Source organism: Stegostoma tigrinum, chromosome 28 (assembly GCF_030684315.1).
Source record: "Stegostoma tigrinum isolate sSteTig4 chromosome 28, sSteTig4.hap1, whole genome shotgun sequence".
NCBI lineage: Eukaryota > Metazoa > Chordata > Chondrichthyes > Orectolobiformes > Stegostomatidae > Stegostoma > Stegostoma tigrinum.
Genome location: NC_081381.1, coordinates 38,689,784 through 38,717,737, shown reverse-complemented (window position 1 = coordinate 38,717,737; position 27,954 = coordinate 38,689,784). Strand labels below are relative to the sequence as shown.

At 39.9% G+C, this 27,954-nt stretch overlaps 1 protein-coding gene across 9 annotated transcripts in view; it reads right to left on the bottom strand.

The window, feature by feature from the left end:
* disp3 (dispatched RND transporter family member 3) overlaps positions 1-27,954 on the bottom strand; it is a 443,035-nt gene that overhangs the window by 94,802 nt on the left and 320,279 nt on the right. For 8 of the 9 annotated variants that reach the window (XM_059638085.1, XM_059638078.1, XM_059638077.1 and 5 more), the window contains 2 exons: positions 5,093-5,274; positions 3,056-3,217 (listed from right to left, as the gene is read on the bottom strand). In XM_059638085.1, the coding sequence (XP_059494068.1) occupies positions 3,056-3,217; positions 5,093-5,274 (344 nt within the window). The remainder of the gene's footprint in view (positions 1-3,055; positions 3,218-5,092; positions 5,275-27,954) is intronic. The other variant, XM_059638084.1, reaches the window with a different exon arrangement.

Sequence of the window (27,954 nt, the reverse complement as noted above, 5' to 3'; positions counted from 1 at the left end):
AGGTCTGGGTGGATCTTTTCCTGGGTCTCCTTGGGTTGCCGCACGATCTTCTGCTATGAGACTTCCCTGTGAGTCTTTGCTGAGTCTTCAGTGATGTCTTCACGTAATCTTCACCGAGGGGGTGGTGTCCAAGTGTGTGTTCTTATCCTCCTTTGCACCATATATTCCAGAATGTTATGTGGCTTTTGGCCAATGGGGTCATCAGCTGAGTACAAATTATCCAATGGGGTCAAGCCAACACTGTTCACTGTTGATAATAAAATGTGAGGCTGGATGAACACAGCAGGCCAAGCAGCATCTCAGGTGAGGTTGGGGTTGGAGCGGAGGGAGCGGAGGGCTGCCCGTTCTGCGGGGGAGAGGTTGGAGTGGGTGAGAGGGGTGGAGAGGTTGAGGCGGTTGATGTCTCGACGGCAGTTGGAGATGAAGAGGTCGAGGGAGGGTAGGAGGCCTGGGGGTGGTGTCCAGGAGGAGGACTTGTGTTGGAAGCGGGTGAAGGGGTCAGTGGAAGGAGGGTTGGGTTCCCGGTTGAAGAAGTAGGCGTGGAGGCGAAGACGGCGGAAAAACTGCTCTATGTCCGACCGTGACTGGTATTCGTTGATGTGTGGTTGTAGGGGGACAAAGGTGAGCCCCTTGCTCAGGACTGACCGTTCGTCCTCAGTCAGTGGGAGGTCTGGGGGGATGGTGAAGATGCGGCAGGGCTCAGTGTGGCTGTCTTCTCTGGGGTTGCAGGCTGTGGAGGTTGTGGGCGGAGCGATGAGGTCGTCGGCCGTGGGCGGGGTTCCGTCGGCCGTGGGCGGGGTTCTGTCGGCCGTGGGCGGGGTTCCGTCGGCGTCGGCTGTGGGCGGGGTTCCGTCGGCGTCGACCGTGGGCGGGGTTCCGTCAGCGTCGACCGTGGGCGGGGTTCCGTCAGCGGTGGGAGGATCGGGGTGGGCGGCAGCAGCTGAGGTGAGGGTGGTGTGTGGGCTGTAGTACCTGGACGTGGAGGTGGTGAGCTGAGATGCTGCTTGGCCTGCTGTGTTCATCCAGCCTCACATTTTATTATCTTGGAATCTCCAGCATCTGCAGTTCCCATTATCTCTGACACTGTTCACTGTTGCCTTGCCAGGAGGTGTAAAGTATATGTCCTCAAATATTCAAGATACCAAAATGTCTAACTGTAGGGGCCACATAAGGTGGCTTGTACCTGAACACACTAAGTGGTCCATGCCTGCTTACAAGATGGCAGACAGAAACGAAGCAAAACTAAGCATTCTGCTGACACAGTGAAATACAATGATACCTTTGAACAGAGCTACTAGAAATGTCAGTAAAAGAACACGGTTTGCTCCCAGCCGAGACATTTCTGATAAAAGGATGCCTTAAATGACCAATTCCAGCTTTATTAGTGAAAGGATGATTGTCCCAGTAAATGAACAATGTCAGGTGCTAGATTAAGTCCTCAAGCAGCTGCAAGGATAACAGCTAAAGTTATTTTGCAGTAAATAGTTGCCTCTTTGAAGCTACCAGCAATATCAAATAGTTTCCAGTTAAAAATGCTTTAATCATAGAAATTGGTTTCCATACATAACCAGGATATAATACAAGCATTAAAGAAAACATTTAAGCTTAGATGTAAAGATTAACCAGCCTTAAAAGACTTCTGTTATGCCCTGAACAAGACAGATTGATTACAATCCAGAAATTACAAAATGCTGACAGTAGTAGTTGCTTAGTGTTACACTGACAATTAACTTTATAATAGAAGTTAACCTTCTCACCAAGTTAAAACTAATTGTCTTTATATTTTTATATTATGTTGTTGGGACACTGGGAAAATAAAAGGAGTGATTGAATGTAATAAAAGACAGCACCAAAACACAATGGGTAATAGAATTTGAGCTGTCTTTTCAGATAAACGATCCTGAGAAAGACCCGAAGGAATATAGCCATTAAACTTTTAGAATGTGAATGAATAGGATGCATAGGAAGATCCCAAGGCCTAGTGATTACATGTCCAGCTAATACCACAATATCGTGGGAACCTGGGGCTGTCCATGGAAGTGCCCATCACTGATTAGGAGTCCCACAGGATTGGGTATTTGAATTAAGTGGAAGGATGATGGGTACATTGTATTTGATTACTGTTACACAAAATGTACAAAAACGCTGTAATTCTTTGTAAAAGCAGAGGGTGTGTCTGGTCTATCCTCCGCAGCCAGTTTTGGGAAAGATCCTTTGGCCCTCTCCCCGTACAAACCAGTTTCTGCTTGAATAATCATCTTTCACTTGCCTGAATCCTGCATCTTTGTTCCAGATCGGGAAAAACGCTCCTACACTAATTAACACTTAACCAATTTTAACTGGATTCCTTTGAACATTTGTAAACTCTTTGATCTGGCTTTGCACTGTTCTTTGTAGTCGATAGCTGCTGGCTGCTATTTAATTTAGTGTTGCCATTTTCCTGTCAGGCGTGATTTCTTCAACTGTAGGTCAATTTAGAATATTTAATTTGGCCACAATAGCCTCAGCCTTTCGTCTTCTAATTCTATAATCCTTGGAGATAGTTGCACTCCTTTAATTCCGGTCCCTTGTAGTTTAATTGCACCAGAATTTGTGGCTCTGCCTTCAGTCATCTTGGTGTTATGCTCAGGAATTCTCTTCCTAATCATCAAATCTTGAACTTATTTTCCCCTTTTAACACATTCCTTAAAACCTATCTTTATGGCCAAGTTGTTGGTTTAGTATTCTAGTATCTCCCTACAAGGCCCTGGTTGCTGTATTTTGTTTTATAATGTTTCTGTGAAGTGATTTGCGATGTTTTATTATGCTAAAGTTCATTTAGAAAGACAAAGGGTTGGCCTTGGAGCATATGGGCATCTTGAGGCTATGAGAGGCTCTATGTAAATGCAAGTCTTTTTGTCTTTTCATAACTATAAAAGTGAATACTGATAACATTCATACTATTTCTTCCAGTGCATAAGATCACTATTTTACTTATCGTTTTTTTAAAGGTCTGTTCTCTCATTTTGGACTGAAATAATATCAAAAGTCCAATCATAATGTACTTAATTCTTACCTAAAATGATCCATTTACTCTTTACTGCAGGAAGTGCAACAAAGTGATAAAGTACATCTTGCAGTCTTGTTATCATTTGACAAGGGTTATGTCTTCCATCTTCAGGCAGGGGTGCCTCTGGCACCAGTGAAACCAAAGGCACGTCCCCATTGTCCAAAGAGGCTTTAGAAAACAAAAGTAATGAACTATTTTAAAGAAATGCACTTGTACCAAAATATAGCTGATATGTTTAAATCATGGAAATAGTCCACAATTTTCTATCTCAAAATAAATAGGTCTACTAAACATGGATTCAAATAAACACTGAGTATTCAGACATATCTTGTTCAGCATCAAATGAACATTGGTGAAAATTCATACTGGTGTTCTGAGCTGCACCTTTAAGATGGCCCAGGCTTAAGTCTTGATTTTAATGCTGTAGCATTGCTTCATCCAAGAGGCCAGTGAACATACCTTAATAACATAACAAAGGTTATTTGTAAAGTGACAATCATCTGCCAAGAGATAATGGGAACTGCAGATGCTGGAGAATCCAAGATAACAAAGTGTGGAGCTGGATGAACACAGCAGGCCAAGCAGCATCTCAGGAGCACAAAAGCTGACGTTTCGGGCCTAGACCCTTCATCAGGCTGATGAAGGGTCTAGGCCCGAAACGTCAGCTCTTGTGCTCCTGAGATGCTGCTTGGCCTGCTGTGTTCATCCAGCTCCACACTTTGTTATCATCTGCCAAGTATTATTTTGTTGAGATGTTTCCAAAAACTTACTAATTAATTAGAATGCTGCAATGGAGAAAAAGCAGCAAACTCGCTGATTGCGCTGGTCATGATCTCTCCCTCAAAAAAAAATGCCAAAAGCGACTAGGTTAACTGACCTATCTGTGGGATGCCTACGCTACAGAATGGTTACTTGTTAGTCACTGCATACCAAGTTCTTCACTGGTTGTAGCACATTAAAAACCTCTGATGTGGTAAGATGTTTAAATAATGTAATACTTATATACAAACATAAAAGCAAGAGGTTATTCAATCCTGAGAGCCTCTTTGGCCATTCTAGATCGTGGCTGATCCTTTATTTCAGTTCTACTGTCCTGCACTATTCCCATATCTGTGATGTCATTACTATTCAGAAATCTACTGATCTCTGTTTTACAAATACTCAATTACCAAGCCTATGCAGCTCCCAGAGGTAGGAAATTTTAAAGATTCACTACTCTCTGAGTAAAGAAGCTCATTCTCATCTCAATCCTCAATGCTGGTCCCTTTTTCTGACACTGGGCCCTTTTGTTCTCGAGCTCCACTGTCAGGGTGAACATCTTTTCTGTAACCACCCTTTAGTCATTTAAAAATTTTGTCAGTTTTGATAAGATCATCTTGAATTCTTCCAAACTTTACAGAATTCAAGCTCAGTTTCCTCAATCTCTCCTCATCAGGCAGTCCTACCAGCCTAGGAATATGTCTGCTGGATCTCTTCTGCTTTATATCTGTAGCAAATATATCGTTTCCTTAGGAAAGGGGACCAAATCTGCACATAACCGTTCAGGTGCAGACTCAAATAGGTTCTATAAAATTGAAAAAGAACATACTTACAGACTCAAATTGTCTTATGACAAAGACAAATAGCATTCGTCTTTATCATAAAGATGCATGCTATTTGTCTTTGTCACTACTTGTGGTACATGCAAGTAAGCTTTCAGTACACACAAGGATAGCCAGATATTTTTGACATCAACACATCCCAATTTCTCATCATTTAAAAGAATTTTCTGCACCTCTGTTCCTCCTATCCAAATGGGTAACTTCACATTTATAAACATTGTATTTCATCTGCCAAGTTTTTGCCCACTCACTCAGCCTACCCAAATCCTCTTGAAGCTTCTTTGTTTCAAATTTCCACCTGATTTTGTGTTGTCCACAAATTTGGAAAATTAAGTTTTAATTTTAACAACTTAATTCGGTCCCCATATCTACAATTTCACAGTGCTTTGTATAATTTAATCACATGCATGTAATGAGAATTAGAGTCTTTTTATACATTAACCTCCAGGAAGAAAGGAAACACCTGCTTCTTCCTCAATGGCTAGAAGAGGAATATCATCATCCAAGTACTGAAGTATTCCACCAATCACCAATAAATCCTGGTCTGTGACTAGAAGTGACTGGTCACACTCTCCTGAATTCTGGGTCGTGCTGCTATCTTTCTTCTTACACATATGTTGGCAGCTGAAACAGAAAGTTAAACATGAAACGTACCATCAGGACTCAGGGTTTTTGATTCTGACACTTGTACTACCAGACCAAATGGTATGTAATTCAGCATAGAGCAAGGACTGAATTCTGAAACTTGCTGTTCAGTTCTTTAAATATTAAACAGTGCTGAATTGCTTATGTGTTAAAGATCAAAAATTGAAGTGTCAACAGTTACTTGTTTATCTGGGAGAGATGCTTTCACACTGGTGTATTTTCTAATCATCAGAGATGCATTCGATCAGATGTTTGTTTAATAATATAACAGCAACAGAATGAGATATGTAAATAAGGGAAAAAAAATCAGCATTCTTCAGATATTGCACTCATCGTGTATCTGCTGGGAGTTGGAACTTGGTCATAGCAAAACATTTCCAAGAGGACAGAAGAAAGTGCTTGAGGGATTTCCTCAAAGCATCCCTTAAAGGGGGTCAAACCCTGCTGATTCATGCAAATTCCTGATCTCTGACTGACCAAGATGGAGACCGAAAGCTTGACAAGGCATCAAACACATTGGATGGAATCCTTTGGACCTGCCTGGAGCTTTTAGAAGGGTGGTCAGTGAACCTAACTGGATAGAGGGCAAAATTTCATTTCCCTGATGGTGAATTAATATCTTGGTCTGAAATTATCTGAGCCTTTCAGGGAGGTTGGCCTGATGATCAGGAACTTCATTTGCATGCATTAACATCTATGAATATTCATTACTGCCCCAGTCCACTGGGAATTTTTTTTCATGGTCATAGTGAGAGTGGGATTAGGTGTATAGTTATTAATAAAGAACAAAGAAAATTACAGCACAGGAACAGGCCCTTCAGCCCTCCAAGCCTGCGCCAATCGAGATCCTCTGTCTAACCTGTCATCTATTTTCTAAGGGCTTGTGTCCACTTGCTCCCCGCCCATCCATGTACCTGTCCAGATATATTTTAAAAGACGCTAACGTGTCCGCGTCTACCACCTCCGCTGGCAACGTGTTCCAGGCACCCACCACCCTCTGCGTAAAGAGCTTTCCATGCATATCTCCCTTAAACTTTCCTCCTCTCACTTTAAACTCATGACCCCTAGTAATTGAGACTTCCACACTGGGAAAAAGCTTCTTGCTATCCACCCTGTCTATACCCCTCATGATTTTGTAGACCTCAATCAGGTCCGCCCTCAATCTCCATCTTTCTAATGAAAATAATCCTAATCTACTCAACCTTTCTTCATAGCTAGCACCTTCCATACCAGGCAACATCCTGGTGAACCTCCTCTGCACCCTCTCCAAAGCATCCACATCCTTTTGGTAATGTGGCGACCAGAACTGTACACAGTACTCCAAGTGTGGCCGAACCAAAGTCTTATACAACTGTAACATGACCTGCCAACTGTTGTACTCAATACTGCGTCTGATGAAGGAAAGCATGCCATATGCTTTCTTGACCACCCTATTGACCTGCGTTGCCACCTTCAGGGAACAATAGACCTGAACACCCAGATCTCTCTGTTCATGGATTTTCCCTAGGACTTTTCCATTTACTGTATAGTTTGCCCTTGAATTAGATCTTCCAAAATGCATCACCTCACATTTGCCCAGATTGAACTCCATCTGCCATTTATCTGCCCAGCTCTCCAGTGTATCTATATTCTGCTGTAATCTCTGACAGTCCCCTTCACTATCTGCTACTCCACCAAACTTAGTGTCACCTGCAAACTTGCTGATCAGACCACCTACACCTTCCTCCAGAACATTTACATATATCACAAACAGTGGTCCCAGCACAGTTCCCTGTGGAACACCATTGGTTACAGGTCTCCAATTTAAGAAACTCCCTTCTATTACTACTCGCTCTCCAGTTGTCTAGACAGTTTTTTTATCCATCTAGCTAGCACACCCTGGACCCTATGTGACTTCACTTTCTCCATCAGCCTGCCATGGGGAACCTTATCAAATGCCTTACTGAAGTCCATGTATATGACATCTACAGCCTTTCCCTCATCAATCAACTTTGTCACGTCCTCAAAGATTTCTATTGAGTTGGTAAGACATGACCTTCCCTGTACAAAACCATGTTGCCTATCATTGATAAGCCCATTTTCTTCTAAATGGCAATAGATCCTATCCCTTAATATCATCTCCAGCAGCTTCCCTACCACTGACGTCAGGTTCACCAGTCGATAATTACCTGGATTATCCTTGCTGCCCTTCTTAAACAAGGGGACAATATTAGCAGGTCTCCAGTCCTCCGGGACCTCACCCGTGTCTAAGGATGCTGCAAAGATATCTGTTCAGGCCCCGGCTATTTCCTCTCTCGCTTCCCTCAATAACCTGGGTTAGATCCCATCCGGACCGGGGACTTGTCTACCTTAATGTCTTTTAGGATACCGAACACTTCCTCCTTCCTTAAGTCAACTTGACCTAGAGTAAGCAAACATCTATCCCTAACCTCAACATCTGTCATGTCCCTCTCCTTGGTGAATACCGATGCAAAGTACTCATTAAGAATGACACCCATTTTCTCTGACTCAGCGCATAACTTTCCTTCTTGGTTGTTAAGTGGGCCAATCCTTTCTGTAGTTACCCTCTTGCTCTTCATATATGAATAAAAGGCTTTGGATTTTCCTTAACCATGTTTGCCAGCAAGGAGACGGACTAGGATTTTTTGGCCTAATAGTTTCTGTGTACGTATCCAGGTAAGCAAGTTGGAACAGTTTGAAGCCTCCAACTATAGCTCAGAATAGAAGGCATTTTGAAAGCGTTCAGTGAGCAGGAGAATTGCCCATCACAAGTTCAAATGTCCTGGGCAACTTGCAAGGAATCTTTGGGACAGCTGAGGGACAGCTAATACATTGTCTGAGTGAGAATAATTTTGTTACCATGATATTCATAGCATAAGATTTTGATCAATTTGGCAATTGGGTTTTGATAATTGGGAAGAATGCTATGTAGAATGAAAATTAGCATACATACATATGAATTAGAAGCAGAAATAAGATAGTCAAGAAGGCCATGGCTGATCTATTTGTGTTCTCAATTCCATATTCCCATGTTGCCAGATCATCTATGATTTTCTTGCCTAATAAGGTTCTGTGTACCTCCACTTCTAAATATTCAATGATGCCACCTTAGGTTTCTGAGGCAAAGCTTGGAAATTGCAAAAGCCTCAGAAAAATGATTTATTCATCCCTGTTCTGAAAAGGTGACCTCTATTGCTAAGAAAAGTGTCCCATGGTTCTGGACCCATCCACAAGAGGCAATATCGTTTCCACATCAGAGTCATCAAGATTATTCAGGATCTTATAAATTTCATTCAAGTCAATCCTTACATTAAATTTCCGTGAAATCAGGCCTAGACTGACCATTCCTTCCTCATTAGATATACTGCTCATGCAAGGTATCAATTATAGCAAAAGCAGAAAACGCAGGAGAAACTAAACAGGTGCGACAGCATGGACCAATCCCACTATTTCCTACCTGCATCCATCTATCGCCATCCCACCTACCTTCCCCACCCCCATGCCTCCTCCCTCTATTTATTTCCCAGCTCCCTTCTTCCTCCCCAGTCCTGATGAAGGGCCCTGACCCGAAACATTGACTTTCCTCCTCCTCCTCTGGTACTGCCTAACCTGCTGTGTTCCTCCAGCTCCACACTGTGTTGACTCTGATTCCATCATCTGCAGTTCTTGCTATCTCTGCAAGAGAATAGTTCTCTGTTTTCTGCTTCTCTCCTTTCTCGAATACAGGGGTTATACTTGTAGCTTTCCAGTCAGAAATGAAGAAATGTTGGAAAATAAACACCAACACATCTGCTCTAATGAGAGCGAGAGTCTTCAAAACATTTTTTTCAAAATGGGCAAAGGCAACTCAAAACAGACTGTGATCGCTTATAATACAAAAGGTAAGGAGAGGCTTAGAATCAGTCACTCAGTAGTAATCCTCCAGCAGATTATATCCAATCTGCAGACACATTTTGTGTTTTTCCTTTTTTACATATACACAAGGACAGGAGTTCAACAAAAAAAATGTTTCAACTTGACTGAAGTGTGCGAGTGAGAACGGACATTCTCTTGTTTGGCAGCCTGGATTTGAGCATTAGCAAACTACTAAGAAGTGATAGTTGGAGAACTGACTCTTAGTCATACCTATGCTGCAGGTAAAACGGGGACCTGCTCTCACTGAGTGCTGCAAGCCAGACAAAAAGGAGCAGGACAATGAAAAAAATCCCTCTCTTACCCTGAATATTGGAAATCAATCAGGGTTGAATGAACAAAATGCAAAACTAAAGTCATGAAACTGACTGTTTCATGATTAAGTCAGTGCTACCAGTAACCTCCACTTATACAGCCACAACTCTTTCATGGGGATTAATTTAGAGACTGATCTTTTTTTTAATGTTTATCTTTTTGGACACACCTCATACTTCTAATTGGTGTGTATGGGTGTTGCATTATTAATTCTTGTGTTCAGTAATTAATAAACTTTCTCTTTGTTGATTCAAGAAATATAGTTAAATTCAGTCTGGGAGAAAGGTATCCATGAGGGAAGGGACTTATTTTTAAATTAACCCTGTTGCAACTAATTGAGTAGGTGCATGAACATAGGGAGCCAATTCATTCTTCTTTACTAAGGAACTCAATGATGTCAGAACGTCCCATCTTGAACCATAACTAATTGGGAACTTCACCCAGACTCTGGTTGTAACACTGTAGGTCTACCAGTTTGCTAGGTACCATTTTGCTAGTGATTATAGTTTCATTCTCGTCCATCAACGACCTGATTAACAGGTATTACAGGGTTTTTTTTGTATCCTCAATAATGAATAAAGCAAAATGTACATTGTATTATATCTGTGATTTCGTTAATTATTTGGTAATAAATTCCCAATTTTACCTTCCTGTGAATCAACACCCACTTTTCTTACTTTCTTCCATTTTAGATATCTATGAAAATTCTTGCTGTTTTACATTTCTAACTAGCTTTCTCTCATGCTTTAAATTATTCATCCTGATTATTATTTTAACTGTTCTCTACTCAGCTTTGGATTTCACAGTCATCCGACTTGCCAAGAATCTTTGCACAATTATATGGTTTATGCTTAATTTTGATGCTTTCCTCAACTTTTTCAGTTAACCTTAGAATCCTACAATAAGGAAGCAGGCCATTCCATCCATCGTGTCCTCACCGACCCTCTGACAAGTATCCCACCCAGACACACCCCCTACCCCAGCCCTATAACTCTGCATTTCCTACAGGCTAATCCACCTTGTCTACACATCCCTGGACAGTATAGACAATTCAGCATGGCTAAGCCACCTAACCTGCAAATCTTTGGACAGCAGGAGGAAACTGGAGCAACCTGAGGAAACCCGTGCAGACATGGAGAGAATGTACATACTCCACACAGGCAATTGCCCAAAGGTAGAAGTGGACACAGGTCCCTGGTGCTGTGAGGCGGCAGTGCTAGCCACAGAGCTGCCCCGTACCATGGACGGTATGTTCTCCTCTTGGAATTTTCCATCAAAATAAGAACATAGAACAGTACAGCACAGGAACAGGCTCTTCAGCCCACCATGTCTGCACTGACCATGCTGCCATTCTAAACTAATCCCATCTGCCTACACTTGGTTCTTATCCTTCTATTCTGTGTCTGTTCATGTGTGCATCTAAATGCCTCTTAAACATATTTGCAAGTGTACTTATGATGAATATTCTGAAATATACCTTTAAATGCCTGCCACTGCTTCTCTACTGATCTGTCTCCTAGCCTAATATCCCAGTTCACTTCAGCTAATTCTGCTTTCATGTCCTTACAGTTGCTTTTACTCAAGTTTAAAATTCAAGTCTTACATCCATGTTTCTCTCTTTCAGACTGATATAAAATTCAGTCATATTATGACCACTGCTATCCAGCTCAACGGTCACAGTGCGAATCATCGATTTGCAGGTCTGGGTGAGTACAAATTTGTAAAAGGCAGAAAATTCTTGAATAAGTGAATTGCATTTTTTGATGAAGTAACAAAGAAGGTTGATGAAGAGAATTAAATGAATGTAGTCGATATGGATTTCTAAATTAACACTACACAAAATAACACCGAAGATGATGGAATAGGATGGACAGCATCAGCTTGGAAGAAACATTTAATGATGATAAAACAAGAAGGCATAGTAAATGGCTATTTTTCAGATGAGAGGATGATGAACAGTTGGGTTCCCCACAGCCAGTGTTTTTCCAGCTTTTATTTTTCATTTCAAATACTCAACAATTCCATTTCAATCAATATTTTGCTCTTTGTACAAATAGCTACTTGTAATAAAACATTGGTGGAACCAGCAGTCTAAAAATATAGGGCAGGATTTTCCATGTTAGTTGGACTCTCATAACACAATAGTGTACCATAAGATTTCTTCTACTTTCTAATAACAAATCATTGTACGCTACCTCCTTGGTAAGAACTTTATGAATCAGTAGTAATAAATATTTTACCACTCAATCTCTCAAAACTTTCATAATTGTGAAAACTTTGAATAGAACATTGAGTTAAAAATAACTTCAAAATTATTCTTCCACATCAACAGTTTTTAAAAAAAATTCCTGGTATCATCAAGTAAATGCTTGTACTTTTCGTGGCTCTAATACCTATTTTGTAATGAGTGTTCAGATCCATATACTACACTACAACTTGGCTTATAGTTTCATAAGTATGACGTGATTTTCTCGTTTATGGGCTTTTAACATGTATTCTATGCAGATTAAGCCATGTTTACATCTCTCTGCTCCCTCATTATCTGCACATTTTCAAATGAAATTTTTATTATGAACTATAGTTTGAGGCAGATGGTATTGCATTGGCAGTTTATTTTCAATCAACTTCATTTGAAATGAAAATTTGGTGGGTTGCATAAGAGGTGGTTGATTTGGTATTGTTTGCTATACACCTTTGTTCAAAATCAAAATTACTCCCTTGATGTTGAAGATATGCTTCTTTTCACTGTTTTTCCTCAAAAGTTACAGTTTCACTTTTGTCTGCATTGAACTTCATCTGGCATCTAATTGTCTAATTTCCTAAACAGGTCTTTCTCCTGCAGAACCTCGAAGTCTCCCTTAGTTTTCCCCGCTGCTGAATTTAGTATGATCAGGATCCTCAAGATAATTCTCTTTTACCTGTGTTCATCTATGAATGGAAAAAGAGATCTCCTTGGCACTGCATCTTACAGGTCTTGAGAGGGTGCAAAGAAAACTCACTAATAAATTATACCAGAAAGAAGGATGTTAGTTATGTTAAAAAAACCCCCTGAGATTCCTGTATCTGAACCGAAAATGCTGAGTGGCAATTTATTGGATATGTTTAAAATCCTAGAAAATTTTTTATTACATATGCTAGCAAGAGGGTGTGGGGTGGGAGTTTGAGATCAAAGGAGTGGGGAGTGGGGAGTAGGGGACAGGATGCATAGGTAAGAAATAAGAGGAGAAATCTGGAGACAATCCTCTAATATGGCCAGCAGGTTCAGGTCCAGTCCTGACAGGTTTAAAACATGCCTCTCTTGCCAGTTGAGAGAAAAGCTGTTGAGAAGTAGAAATGAGCCACCTTTCCAATTGGCTGTTTATAACATTGCAGTGGGTCAGGGTTCATACCTGTGGGGAGGGTTTCAGGTGCTGGGAATGCGTCCCATGGCACCATACCTAGTTTACACATCCTAACCTGCTCCTGGTGAGAGTAAGATGTTCCCCATAGATCTGTCTTTCTCTTCACATTTATCTAAACTTAACGGCCAAATGAAGGCCACCCAATTGCCCAAATTAAAACTGATGGTCACTGATGAACTAAAGGTTAAGTTATTTTTGCACCTCTGTGACAAATTAATGAAAACTTATCGTAGGATTGAGGCAATATCCTGTGCTTGGAAAGATCACAGGCACTCAAAATGAGCTCATCATCAGAACTGAGATCACGTAACAACTTAATTCTTATGAATTGGGATCCTATGGATTGCTCCAACTTTACTGAACTGGGAAATACGAAATATTCAAAGGCAAACTTTACAATCCTAATGTGGCATGGAGTTCGATGTGCCATTGTATGCAGTGTTGTAACAATGATTATTTTCTGACCTTTTTTTTCCCCATAGCCTTGGAGTTATTCTGCACTTCGGCAAAGAGCCTAAGACCAAAGTTTCTCAATTTAACAAAAATTAGATCAGGAAGAATGATAACTACAACGATGGACAGATCACTTGAAGAGGCAACTAACTCAAGTGTACGGATAGAAGGTCTACCATGATCTCAATAAATGGGAGAATGGTCTGAAATGGCAAAGGCTTTACTCCATATTTTATATTTTTCTGGTTTACAAATAATGCTTGTAAAAGTGCAGTAAAGTAAATTTTTGATGTACTGTGAAAGACATATTTGGCCAAATAACTGATACTGCAATCAAGAACTTGAGGAAAACTGTTAACAGGTATTGCTATATACAGTTTGATCTTATTGATTTCCAACTTCAAAGATCTATACATGAATGATGAAGCTGTCAAAGTATTATACAAGAATCATACAAGTGGGGAACAAAGAAAAATTCTTCAGTCACAAACAAAGAATGCTTCTGCAACTTCAAATTATCGTTTGATTAAATTTCACATCAAGTTGGGCAATCTCAGCTAGTAGGTTTATGTACAGCAAGTCCCCATATTTATTATTACTTCTTTGTGCAAATTGTCATGCTGTTCACCAGTTATACAGTGGGGCACTGGAGGTTTTTACATCATGTTACTCCACAAATATTTCCTTTGAAAGGCTTCAAATTTAATGGAGAGAGTTAAAAAGAACTATAGCAGAAATAAATAAACTTATTGTTTCATGTCAGAAATCTACTGAAAGACCTTTACATTAACTTAGACACATGTCTAAGGGAGAAGTGGTACTCAATCACTGATATCATTTTTATCTTAGAAAACAAGGTAGTGCAGGACAACAGCAGGAAAGTAGATGGGAAGACCAAGCAGTGAAAAATCAGGAATGACAAAGATAATCAAAAAGCTGTGATCAAGCAACACCAAAGCTGTAATTTAAAATTAAAATACTGTAGTTTACAGTAACTAAATGGACCATTGAAGCTTCATAGAATTCTTCCAAAAAAATGGGAGCACCGTATAAGCAGAGTGTAAATTATGTTAAGATATGCAACGAAGGCGGTTGTAAATACTCAGATTTGTTTCCCTTGGGAGGCATGAAAAATCTGTACACCATCGAAGATTGGAAATAGCAAATCCAAACATTACACTTTTGAGAGAGGAAGAATATTTTGCATATGTTACTTGAAAAATCCGAGGTAGTGTTCATAAGCTTTCTAATAGACATTTGTACAGAAAGAAAATAAATTACTTTCTGCCCTGGTATGATTTCACCCAAGGTTAAAATTGGACAAGTCAGTTTCCACAGCTTGAAATAACAGGGAAGTAGATGGGAGAAAAAAAAAGTCAAGCATCGAAAAAAAAACTTTCCAGAGTTTCCAGACCTGGCTTGATAGACCATGGACTGAATGTTCCCATATTTTGGCTGTGTTATTTTCATTGAGCTTTCTGCAAGTACTATCAAGTTTTCTCATGTTATCATCCCAAATTTACCTTATTAGCTGCATACTGCTCTCCCATGGTACCCCTCTTGTCTGATACTAGTGTGATTCTCCTGATTATTGTAGTCAAAAACACTTATCATTGCTAGGATATTATCTGATCCCTGGTGCTGGCACTAATGTGCACCTGGTCATGCTCTGTCAATCTGGAGTTGCCCTGAAAGGTTCATGGCATTTGCCTCTATCTGCCATATCAGAGGGAAATTGGCACCTCATTTTGAGGACAGCAACCTGGAGTTTCTGCTGGATTGGGTTTTGCAGATAAGGTGAGTACATCCAGTGTGCAGGACTCCATGATGGAAGGTTGGACAGTAAGCCTCAGAGGGTGGCTTTGACTGATAGAGAACAATGGGAAAAGGCATAGAAAAGCTGAATATTATTCTTGGGAAAAGTAAGTCAGGTAGTGTGAAATGTATTGAAACCATAGAATTAGTAGAGTACAAGGAACCTATGGTTCCTTTCAAAGTCTGCTTTAATGCTCGTCCATCTGTATAAGAAAACACCAAACACAGAAGTCATTATAGCTGCGGTATCTGACTTCTGGTGTTAACCTCTCCACTTCAAATACAGATAAACTTCAAGGTTTTAGGTCAAAGCTGGGCCTTTTGTAAGAGACAGTGCTGTGAGTTCATTGGATGTTTCATGAGCACAACAGTGGCACATGCAGCAGTGAAAATGCGCAGCCTCAAATTCAAACATCTCAAGAGAAGTTTGAATTCTACTTCCCCCTCAACAAATCTGGAAGACTATGACTAGGAAAGTGATGCATTTAGTTCACTGTCTTTTGATTCATCACAAAAGCTGACATTAAAAGAATAACATGCAGAGCTATGAATTTTTTGGACAATGAGGTTCAAATTTGGAGAGGTGTCCTTGTAGGTCATGGCTGACTGACATGACTATCTGCTGATCTCTGACTGTACTATTGCTGTACTTGCATCATTTGTGACAATATACCTCTGCAAGCTAGCATTTTCAGCACCGGCATACATGCGAAACACTAGAAGGGAGCTCTAGTTAGTGGAGCATTTGTGGGTGACCCTCTCATCAATTCCTGCCCAATCAAAAGGCTCTGCACACACCAATAGGCCTCAGGTTTCCAAGTAAATTGCAAATTGTATTTTGCTCTGATCCATTATTGAGTAGTTAGAAATAGTTGAATTGAGCAGATTATGAAAATGTGTCTGTGTTTGCAGTCAAAGTTTGCGCATTTTTGCAGGCGGATTTGAAACATTGATGGTTTTGATCCTCCTTTAGCATGTTGAGTGCACTATGTTGCAAATCTCTCCAGTAAGGTCTTTATCAGTGTAAATACATGTAAATATGATTTTTGAGTAATCGATTCAGTTTAAAAACTGGGTGTGCCATGGAATGGTTTGTCTCATTAAAGTGTGCCTTGATACTGAAAAGGTTGGGGATCACTACTCTGGCATTTTGAACTTAAAGTATCTCTTCAATAACTCAATTCACTAAGCTTGACTTTTCTGTACATATCCATCTGTGAAATAAGGCTAGATATCCTCAATCTGGTACCTCAGCATGTACACCAAATTCTTTCCAACTCTTCTTAATTCCCTCTCTTTTTAATTTAACTTCTAATTTTTTTGGTAGCCACCAATACATCCTGGTCATAAAAGCATCTACTTCTAGAATTCTTAGACTGGGGTGAACACTTTGCAAAACACTACTGTTTGTGTGTAAAAATGACCCAATGCTTCCTGTTGCCAGCCACTTCAACACATCATGTTCCCTGCCAACAATTTTGTTTGGGCCTGCTGCAGTGCTACAGCAAGGCTCATTGTAAGTTGGAAAAGCAGCAGCTCATCTTCCACTTGCAATCTTCAGGGCTCAGTATCAAATTCAATACTTTTAGAATAGTGAACACCAACTTCCATGTTCTTTACCCACCCTCCACACCCTAGGCCCTGTCATGACATGGGCTGCTTGCAGCATAGCCAACCCCTTTTCACCTACTTATAGTAAGCCAGGGAAGAAGAAAATGGAGACAATCAACTACTCTTTTCTCTACCTAACTTTATTTCTGTTTCTGGGCTCCATCTCCACATAATCGCCAACTCCCAACACCCCCAACCCTCATCAACACAAAATTATCATCTTTTCTGAAAAAGGGTCACTGGACCATTAACCATTAACTCTACATTCTCTCTAGGTGCTGCCATACCTTCTCCAATAGTTTCTATTTTATTTCAGATCTTCAGCATTTATGGCTCTATTTTACTTTGATATTCTTAGATTGTTCTGTGGCCCTTGTTTTCTTGCATAATCTAGTCAATCTAAAACTTCTAGTTGTCCTCCTAGGTCTTTCTGGACAATTGCAGCAGAACCTTTCCCCCTCTCCAATGATCAGATGTATAAAGTAAGGGTTCATTTCACAATGTAAAAGTCGCTCCCAGATTCAACATGAGAATTCACCTGCATTTCTGTGGCTTTTGTCTATAGGTCTTACCTCTTGACTTATTTTAATTGCTGAGTTTCTGAAAGTTTTAATGAGTATTAATTAATAGAAGTGAATGGGCATAATAGTTAGACTACCATGTTGGAGAACAACTGTCTTCCCTTCTCAAGTGTGCAGAAAAAGATGAACTAACAGTCTCTTTGAGGGCTGGGAACCTACCACATAGCACAAAATATTTTGAGATTCCTCTCACCTATCAATTGATAAGGATTATAACCCCAAAACATTTGAAGTAAATTCTTTGCATGCATTTCTCATTTTTACGCAGTTGCTAACTTGCAGTTTGGTTGATAGCCAAGATCTTACGGAGCATCTCAATTACCATGGTCATTTTTTTCCAGAGTTCACTGATGAAAGGACTTTTAACTCAGGAACACAATAACTTTTTCGTACATTCTCTAAATTAGTCGCTATCAAATTTCCCGACTGCCAGTCAGAAATTTAGTCAATTTCCGCAGTTCAGTCTTGATCCATCAATCCATGATTTGACAATCACCCTTGTATTTAACATGTTTTATAGTAAAGCAACTGAATATCTTTGCCAATTTTATAAGTTTAAAATGAAAATATCTCCATCTTTATCTCTTAACTTTAAATCCACAGCTTCATTAATATCCCATATCAATGGGGTAAATCATTGTAGCGCATGTTTTGTATCCATCATCATTTTTCGCTAATCACTTCAACAATCCTTGTGTTATCATCAATTACACTTGTATTTTTCAGTATGATTTTTACCCTGAAAAGAAGCATTAGAAACATTTTGATTAGAAATACAAGGCTTGATATGGGGATACAAGTACGCCATGACTGGGTAACGCAAACCGCAGATCGACTGACTTATTATCCAAAAGCAATTGTTTTATCACATTTTATGTCCAGTTTATTTCCACCTATACGTGGAAAAAAGCTTGTTGTTCAGTGGCATAGGTATCTCACTAGATGCTACATTTGTATTAATAAAGTGACTTATACAAGCTATTTTGCATAGAATTATCACTCTTAGCAACTCTAATGTGTTCTCATACCCATGTGAAACATATCAAACTTTCATAACCTAAATAATGTACAAAACAGACACTATTGAGGTGCAATCATTTTCTACACAGCACAATTGAATGAATCTGTAACTAGTTCACACATTAATGAACTTACATTTTTCATGACTCACATGATTTCCTTAGATTGATCACTACTATTATCATCTTCAATTCTGTTTCAGTTGTGGTTTTTAAAACCCTGCTGTCCTGCCATGGCAAATTTATTTCATATTCTGTGGCACATACTATGAAAGTATGCTGTTGGAGTAAAGAATTATACAATTTCACAGTGCAGCAAGAGGCCATGGGATCCATCATGTCTGTACTGGCTCCAGAAAGAGCTACCCATATAGTCCTGCTGTCCAATTCTCTGTCATCCTCTAAATTCATCACATTCAAATATATATTCAGCTCTCCTTTGAAACCTCATATGGAATCCATGTTCAGAACACTCTCAGGCATACATTCCAAGTTCGAACAACTCTCTCAGTAAAGGAGTTTCTCCTTATCTCACTGCTAGCTCTCTTGCTGACAATCTTGACAAACAGAATATTCATCTTTATCACATCAAAATTGTTCATAACTTTGTACATCTCAATAAGGTCACCAATTTATTTTCTCTGCTCCAAGGAGAAAAAGTCCAATTTCTTTGATCTTTCCTTGCATCTAAAATCCTTCATTCCAGGTATTATTCTGGTAAAGCTCTTTTACACTCTCTCCAGGACTTTAACATTCTTCATTAAATAAAGTGCCCAGCACTGAACACAATAATCCACATTTGGTGTGATCGATGATTTGTAGAGGTGTAGCATCACTTTCTTGCTTTTATATTCTTATGTATCTATTTATAAGCCCAATGATCCTATAAATCTTAACAACTATTACAACTTACCCGGACACTTTCAGAGAATTACAGACATGAACTCTAAAATCTCTGTGTTGCTGTATCCCCCTCAAAGTTGTACCATTGAGTCTGCATTGTCGCTTCATGTTTCTTCAAACAAAGTGCATTACTTCACATTTCTCTACATTGAAATTATTTTTGCCAAGAGTAACAGGGTCATATCTTGTGAGCAGAGATAATGGGAACTGCAGATGCCGGAGAATCCAAGATAACAAAGGGTGAAGCTGGATGAACACAGCAGGCCAAGCAGCATCTCAGGAGCACAAAAGCTGACGTTTCGGGCCTAGACCCTTCATCAGAGAGGGGGATGGGGACAGGGTTGTGGAATAAATAGGGAGAGAGGGGGAGGCGGACCGAAGATGGAGAGAAAACAAGATAGGTAGAGAAGAGAGTATAGGTGGGGAGATAGGGAGGGGATAGGTCAGCTCAGGGAAGACGGACAGATCAAGGAAGCGGGATGAGGTTAGTGGGTAGGAAATGGAGGTGCGGCTTGGGGTGGGAGGAAGGAATAGGTGAGAGGAAGAACAGGTTAAGGAGGCGGGGACAAGCTGGGCTGGTTTTGGGATGCAGTGGGGGAAGAGGAGATTTTGAAGCTTGTGAAGTCCACATTGATACCATTGGGCTGCAGGGTTCCCCGGCGGAATATGAGTTGCTGTTCCTGCAACCTTTGGGTGGCATCATTGTGGCACTGCAGGAGGCCCATGATGGACATGTCGTCTGAGGAATGGGAGGGGGAGTTAAAATGGTTCGCGACTGGGAGGTGCAGTTGTTTATTGCAAACCGAGCAGAGGTGTTCTGCAAAGTGGTCCCCAAGTCTCCGCTTGGTTTCCCCAATGTAGTGGAAGCTACACTGGGTACAGTATACCACACTGGCAGATGTGCAGGTGAACATCTGCTTAATATGAGAAGTCCCAGGCCCCAAGATGACTTTCCATATTAAGCAGATGTTCACCTGCACATCTGCCAATGTGGTATACTGTATCCACTGTACCCGGTGTGGCTTCCCCTACATTGGGGAAACCAAGCAGAGACTTGGCGACCGCTTTGCAAAACACCTCTGCTCGGTTCGCAACAAACAACTGCACCTCCCAGTCACGAACCATTTCAACTCACTTGATACCAGTATTATAGCTGTATTGAATTAGCTTGGCCAGGGGCATGACAATTCTGGAGCACAAACCTTCAGTGCTACTGCTGGAATATCGTCAGAGCCCAATGTCTCAAACTGTTTCTCCATATCACATGGAGTAAGTTGAACTGTCTGAAGGCTGGCATCTGTGATCCTGGGGACCACTAGAGGAGGCTGAAATGGAGTTGCCCTATTTCTTCTCTACCACCTTGTCCAGTAGGATCTCTGGGTACCTATTTCCCATCAACTTCCCTTTGAATAGGACAGAAGAGAAAAATCATCACAGGTTACATCATCCTCGTGGTTTCCTCAGGAAAGTGAACACAGCTCTTCTTGTAGCATTGCTACAAACTAAACTTTGTAATGTTCCATGCAGAGCAATTGGATACAAAATGCCCACTCCAAGTATACTTTTAGTAACAAACTTCAAGTGAAACTTTAAAAATAAAAGCATCTTCTTTCAGTATTTCTGGGCTCAACCACAACAACTTGATTTACACAACAAAGGCACAGTCATTCTAGCTCCAGAAGGCCGTAGGACGGCTCTCACAGACGAGTGGTGGTACCTTAAACCACTTTTGATAACGAATATGGATCTCTATAAAAATACCCAAGTCTAATGTAAAGGTAATGTATTTAACCAGTATTAGTCTAATGTAACCTGCTATATTATTAGTATGTAAAATACTTCTTGTTTCTCAAATGTATCTTCTGCAGAAAGAGTATTAGCAGTCAATTTTTCACTTATATCTGTAAAGTTTGTTGACCAATATTACAAGAAAGGTTGGCGGCTCCATATCTACCCAAAGAAGTTGCCAGTAAAACTAAGTGTCAACTGGGGCACCTCTAACAAAGAGTGTGGAAGTACAGCAGGTCATGCAGGGATTTGAAAGTAAGAATAAAAGTTTTAAAATGAAGATGTCACTAGAATTAGGAACCAATGTTGATCAGAGACAGCACAGGGATGATGGGTGAATGTGACTTGGTTCAAATCAAGGCATGAGCAGCAAAGTATTGGATAAACTCATGTTTATGGAGAGTGCATGGTGGTAGGCTGGCCTGCAGCACATTAGAACAGTTAGGATTTCTTAATCAAGGTTTAGATTTATCCTTTAGGACTAATATATAAGATGCAGCATAAGTTTTCTTCCGAGTTTCTTATTGCTGAAAGTTGAGCTGAAGTTTGTCAGTTACCTTGGGAGCCCAATCATTATTCTAATGAAAGCATTAATAAAAGGTGAGAGACATGATTAATATTTAACTTAAAATGCATATTCTCACTTCATTCAAAATATACTATAGGAATATAACTCTAAGAAATCAAAGGACTCCACTTAAAATGAAATAGGTAAGAACTAATGGCATGCTGGCCTTCATAACAAGAGGAATTGAGCATAGGAGCAAAGAGGTCCTTCCGCAGCTGTACAGGGCCCTAGTGAGACCGCACCTGGAGTATTGTGTGCAGTTTTGGTCTCCAAATTTGAGGAAGGACATTCTGGCTATTGAGGGAGTGCAGCGTAGGTTCACGAGGTCAATTCCCAGAATGGCAGGACTATCATATGTTGAAAGATTGGAGTGACCGAGCTTGTATGCACTTCAGTTTAGAAGGATGAGAGGGCATCTGATTGAGACGTGTAAGATAATTAAAGGCTTGGACACTCTGGAGGCAGGAAGCATGTTTCCGCTGATGGGGGAGCCCAGAACCAGAGGATACAGTTTAAAAATAAGGGGTAGGCCATTTAGAACAGAGTTGAGGAGAAACTTCTTCACCCAGAGAGTGGTGGATATATGCAATGCTCTGCCCCAGAAGGCAGCGGAGGCCAAGTCTCTGGATACTTTCAAGAAAGAGATGGATAGAGCTCTTAAAGATAGTGGAATTAAAGGTTACAAGGATACGGCAGGAACAGGATGCTGATTGTGGATGATCAGTCATGATCATGATGAATGGTGGTGCTGGCTCGAAGGGCCGAATGGTCTACTCCTGTAACTATTGTCTATTGTCTATAAATCAGTCAATTCAAACTTCTTTCAGCAAAAACTTTAGTAGGGTAAAGAAATACTTAGAGCCAAGAAGACTGTTGTACAAGTAAGTTAGCTTGAAAAATAATTTCTTGTGTTCTGCTGACTTTTGTTGACCTTGTTAGTTCATCATGGAGACCATCTTTAATCAGTTAAAGCTTGCTCAGATTGCATGTTACAAACATACCATGGCTGGCAACTTCCCATCAGCAAGTGGATGGGATAGAGATAGGATGGAAAATGGATGTCAAGAAAAATGGCTTTCTACCATGCCAATCTTCCATCCAAAGATGGTAGAGTGAACAGGCTCCAAATGGTTCAACTCTTATTAGCAAGATAATTTACATTATTGAGAGCCTACTAAGATTCTGTCTCTGGAAAGTTTTAAAACTTCCAGTGAGTTGTTGACATTCAGCAGCTATCAGGTTTTATGGCAGCTAGCTAGAGGTGAGAACAATGATATGGATGTAGGAAGAGTTGTAAAAGGGGAATGGTTTCGCCCTTTACAGTTCATTAGAAAATCATCAGTACAGTAGCATAATTTTTGTACCCTTTGTATTTCATGTAGACATTTAAGATCTGCATTGCCGTAGGCCTTGAGTAGCCTATTTCAGAGAGCAGCTAAGAGCTGATCACATTGTTATAGATCTGGGTCAGACAAAGTAAGAACAACAGATTTCCTTTCTTCTAAGATATTAGTTAACCAGGTTGACCTGTACAACAATGATGGTTTCATGGTCATTGGTACTTAGACAAGTTTTACATCCCCGATTTTGTGTTTGTTTTTAATTTAAGTTCCACCAGTTGTCATGGTGGGATTTGGATGTGTCTCCAGAGCACACTGTTTATTAAGATCAGTCTGGACTTTGTTATAAAAGCATGATTTAAGTATTCATTAAATAATGAATTTTCCACATTTTCACTAGGCATCTTCAGACACTTCGTCAGCATTACTAACTTTATGCCTGATAAAAGGAATAAGAAGCTAGCATGAACATCAGCCTGGCTGTTTCTTGAAGCACTGCAGGGCAATAACTGGACAGTTGTGTCTGCCAAACAGGTTCAGAACCGGCCAGGCCCCTGCACAGCTACCTCCAGGCTGGGGCCTCAATACAAATTCCTTAAACGCTTGAAGAGATAATGATAATCATTGTATAATCACCCTAAACTCAGCCAATAAGGAGGCTATCAATTGCTTTCATGGATTTGATTTTGTTGTATAAATAATAACCTTGACATTGTTTACTCATCCTGGCAGAAAAAAGTGTGAATAGCCACTGCGTCCTTCTCAAAAATGGGAGAATCGTTCTTTTCCTCATTAAAAGTAGTGAATATTAGATTCTTTTATTATAGGTTGTTGATGAAATTGTTATAGTTTGGAGCCAAACACTCTCCAATCTCTCTAAATAAGGGAATAGATCTTATTTGGATTGTCACTGAACTATACAGTAATCTAATGGGTTTCTTATTTCTGAAAATGGAAGGGCCTCATGACTGGTACAATGATAGATAAATGGATTTAACCTAATCTACAAAAACCTGTTTGGTAGTAGGAAATTAGACTATGAGTAGACCATTTGGTCCATCATGTCTGATCTATGATTCACCTTGAGCATGACTCATCTTCTATATCAATACCATTTTCCCTGTATTATTTTATTCTGTGATATAGAGATTTTTAGAATCCACTCTTGAATATACTCAATAAGTGATCCTCTACATCCTTCTAGGACAGAAAATTTCAAAGATTCACTATTCTGAGTGAACAAATTCCTCACCTCCATTTTATTTCAAGGCTGTGTTTATACATTCTAGTCTACCTAGCCAGGGAAAAACACCCTTCCAGAACTTGTACTGTGAATTCCTAAAAGAATTTTGTATGCCTCAAAAAGATCAAACTTTAGAGAACACAAGCCAGACTTTTTAAATCTACCTCAAAAGGATAATCCAGCTGTTCCAGGAATAAGTACAAATTGAAGTCAGATGGATAGCATTACTAGAATCAGTGGAGGCAAGATTACTATTTTTGCCCATAGAAAGACCTGAAATTCCAAGAATTTATTCCACTCTCAAAGAAAGAGAATAACTTACTACACCCACTTTTTATAGGATATCAGCCATCCTGTGTAGTTATTGCATAGTTGTTATTCAATCTGACATGACAAGATTCCAGTTTTGTATTTCTGTGAGCAAGTTGCAGGCTTTAGCTGTGAGACAAAATATTCCCCCCAGGTGACATGTTTCCTTTTATGTGACTATCCCTGTGGACCTCATGATTTTTCAGTTTTTCTTAGTTTCAGTTGAGCCCTTTCATATTACAATTAACATCACTACTTTATCCAGGGAGACCATGATTTAGGAAATTCCCATGCCATTGATATCTCTCCCCATATAGAAATCAGTGTGACTGTGACCTATAATAACACCTCTCCCAGAGTTCACAGTCCCTCCTATTCGAAGAAGACCAACCCTGTAATCCACAATTACCCTCAAAACAGCAGCCTCAACAGGTCTCCAGAGACTTCAGTTGTAACTTTTCCCAGGATTCTATCAACTACTCCTGAGAAGTCTGAGACCAACTAGCCATTTCCCCTTAATAAACTTGGCACAACAACATAGTCCAATCCCTAGAATTATCTCTCCAAAGCACCCTGACTAACTAACTTGTAATCTCTGGACTTGATGCAATAGACCTGACCCAATTCCTAGACTAAGGAAATGAATCCCCGGATCTGGCAGGGTCAAGCACTGATTGGTGGCCAGTTCTTTGGATGGGAATTGGACAAACTGTGGCAGTTCTCCTGACAGACCATACTCTCCTTCACCCCATTAAGGGCTTCTACTCTTTGACTTTCAGGCATGGCCTTTAGCCTGAAGCACTGATTTTCTGATGTAGGGTCTAGGACCAAAACATCAGCTTTTGTGCTCCTAAGATGCTGCTTGCCCTGCTGTGTTCATCCAGCTCCACACTTTTGTTATGTCGGATTCTCCAGCATCTGCAGTTCCCATTATCTCTTATGTTAGCTTGAAGCACTTATAGCACAAACTGCTGCATTTATGATGGTGACACAGCTTGGTGTCAATAGTGATGGGTCCATCATTTGACTCTTCAGCACATCAAACTGTGACTAGTTTCGTTGCTTTCTCTGTGCACTAAAAAGCATTGCAAGAGGCCAGCTGCCTGTAAAAGCACCGAAGATTCTTTGCAGTGAAAATCAACGTGACCTACAGGGACAGTGAAACAGAAACTGGCAGTCGCTAAGTCACTTCATATGGCCTTCTGAGCACATAGAATTGTAGCCAAGTAAGTGCAAAATTAGGGTGTGCTAAGGAAGAACTATAGATGAATCCTGTGCAAGTGCATGAGATGCATGCCTTACCTGTGCATAAGATGACTGGGTAAAAGCATATAAATTGTAGGTGTTCTTGATCTCCAAAATGTGGAAAAGTGGTGTGAGACTTTGTTGCAAGAAGCATCTTGAGCTGAGGCTGGTGGCTTGCTAATGGAAGGAAGAAGAGTCAAGGAGGATGGGTGACATGGAACAGGCGGAGATATTGTGCTAAAGAAACAGTTAGACGATAGTTGGAACAAGTATTCAGCAAGCTGTAGGTCCAGGTATTTTGGCTCTAATTTGCATGTTGGGAATCTGTGCCATCTAGCTTCTCAAAGAGGAAAAGGTGAATTAGAAGCGGCATGTGAATAAAGCAAGTTGGACCACTAAATGGGACATAAATGCAAAAAAAAACAGCCACCAGTCAATGGCAATATTCTAAAGGTGTCAATTTAAGATGCAAAGGGAAAACAGTGAAATCTTTTCTTGAAATCAAGATTTTGATTTTTATATTCCTTTGCATTTTCTCAACTTTTCCACCATTGCTCATGCTAAACTAGGTAGGGGACAATTCCTTATTCCTGTTATAAATTATCATCTTGTCTTTACTTGCAATGGGCTCACATTTGTCTTCGTTAACCTTTTCTTTTTCACATAGCTATGGAAGCTTTTCCAATCCTTTTTGATATTCCTTTGATGCTCACTATCCTGTTACATTTTCTTTTTCTAAAAATCAGTTTCTTGGCCCTACTTTGCTGAATTTTAAAATGCACCCAATTTTCAGACTTACTATTTCTATAGCAACATTAATAGTTTCTCTTTTATCTAATATAATCTTAACAGTGCTTGTGAGCCATGATGAATCTCTTTTCCTGAAGTGCTTTGTACTTCAAAAGGAATGTAATAGTCTAATGAGCTTCTCTGTTTGTGGAAAATAGAAAACAATGTTGAATTAAATAACAAATTTAAAGCAAAAGTAAAGAGCTGAGTAATTTGGCTTTCTTACAGCTGTCTCCGACTGCAAGTAGCAAACGCTGTCTCAAGCTTTAAGGAAATAATATAGGCTCATTCCAATTGAGTGACTATGTATTATAATATCACATTCCTGGAAGATAGTGTATTCAGATGTTGGCATGTACAGTCATCAGCATATAATCAAATCAGTATCATATGTTTGGACTAAATTGGTTGTTGCTTTTGGCAGGCTTAAGGTGCAGACCTTCCACAACCATGGTCCATTTGTCACAGAGTTATCAGGATCGAGACACTTTCAACAAGCAGTAAAGATAGGAAATTTTCATTAAATTACAAATAAACTATGAGAAATGAAAGGCAGTACAGTGAAGTTATGTACAATCATACATAATAGGGACAGGAGCAGGTCACTCAGTTCCTTGAGCTAACTCCTTTACTTGGTAAGATAATGGTTGATCTGATTACTCTATCTTCTCAACCATCCCCAATAACATTTCATCCCTTGCTGTGTTAAAAATATACTAAGACCCTGTTTCCACTGCTTTTAGAAGGAGAGTTCAATAAAAAGGCAACACTGAAAATTTGTCTCCTCACCTCTGCCTTGTGAGTTGCCCCTCAATTTTACACAGTGACTTCTGGTTCTAGATTCTCCCACAGGAAGATAGATCCTCTCCACATGCACCCTCTCAAGGCCCCTCAGGATCTTTTATGCTTCAACCAAGTCACTTTTTAACTTTTCAAAACACCAGCAGATACAAGCCAAGCCTGTCCAATTTTTCTTCACAAAACAACCCAGTCATTAAGTCTAGTAAATCTTCTTTGATTTCAGGCATTTTCATTCTTCCTTAAACAAGGAGACCAATACTATACACAGTACTCCACATGTACCTGCCTCTAAATTCATTATTTTCCAAAATGACAAATGGGATTGTCAGCAATAATACAGTATATTTCAAGTAAATAAGAAAACAAAACAGGTAATTTAACAAAGTTGAATGCAAGAAGAGTCTGCATTAATTCAATGCTAGTAACTCAAAAGTTCAGACTCTCTTATTCATTATTTTTAAAGATAGCTCATTTCTAAAGCAGGAACTAAATACTAATGGTATGCTGACAAAGCTGGTCACAATTTGGGTTAGATTTACTGCAATTATAATACTCATACTACAAGC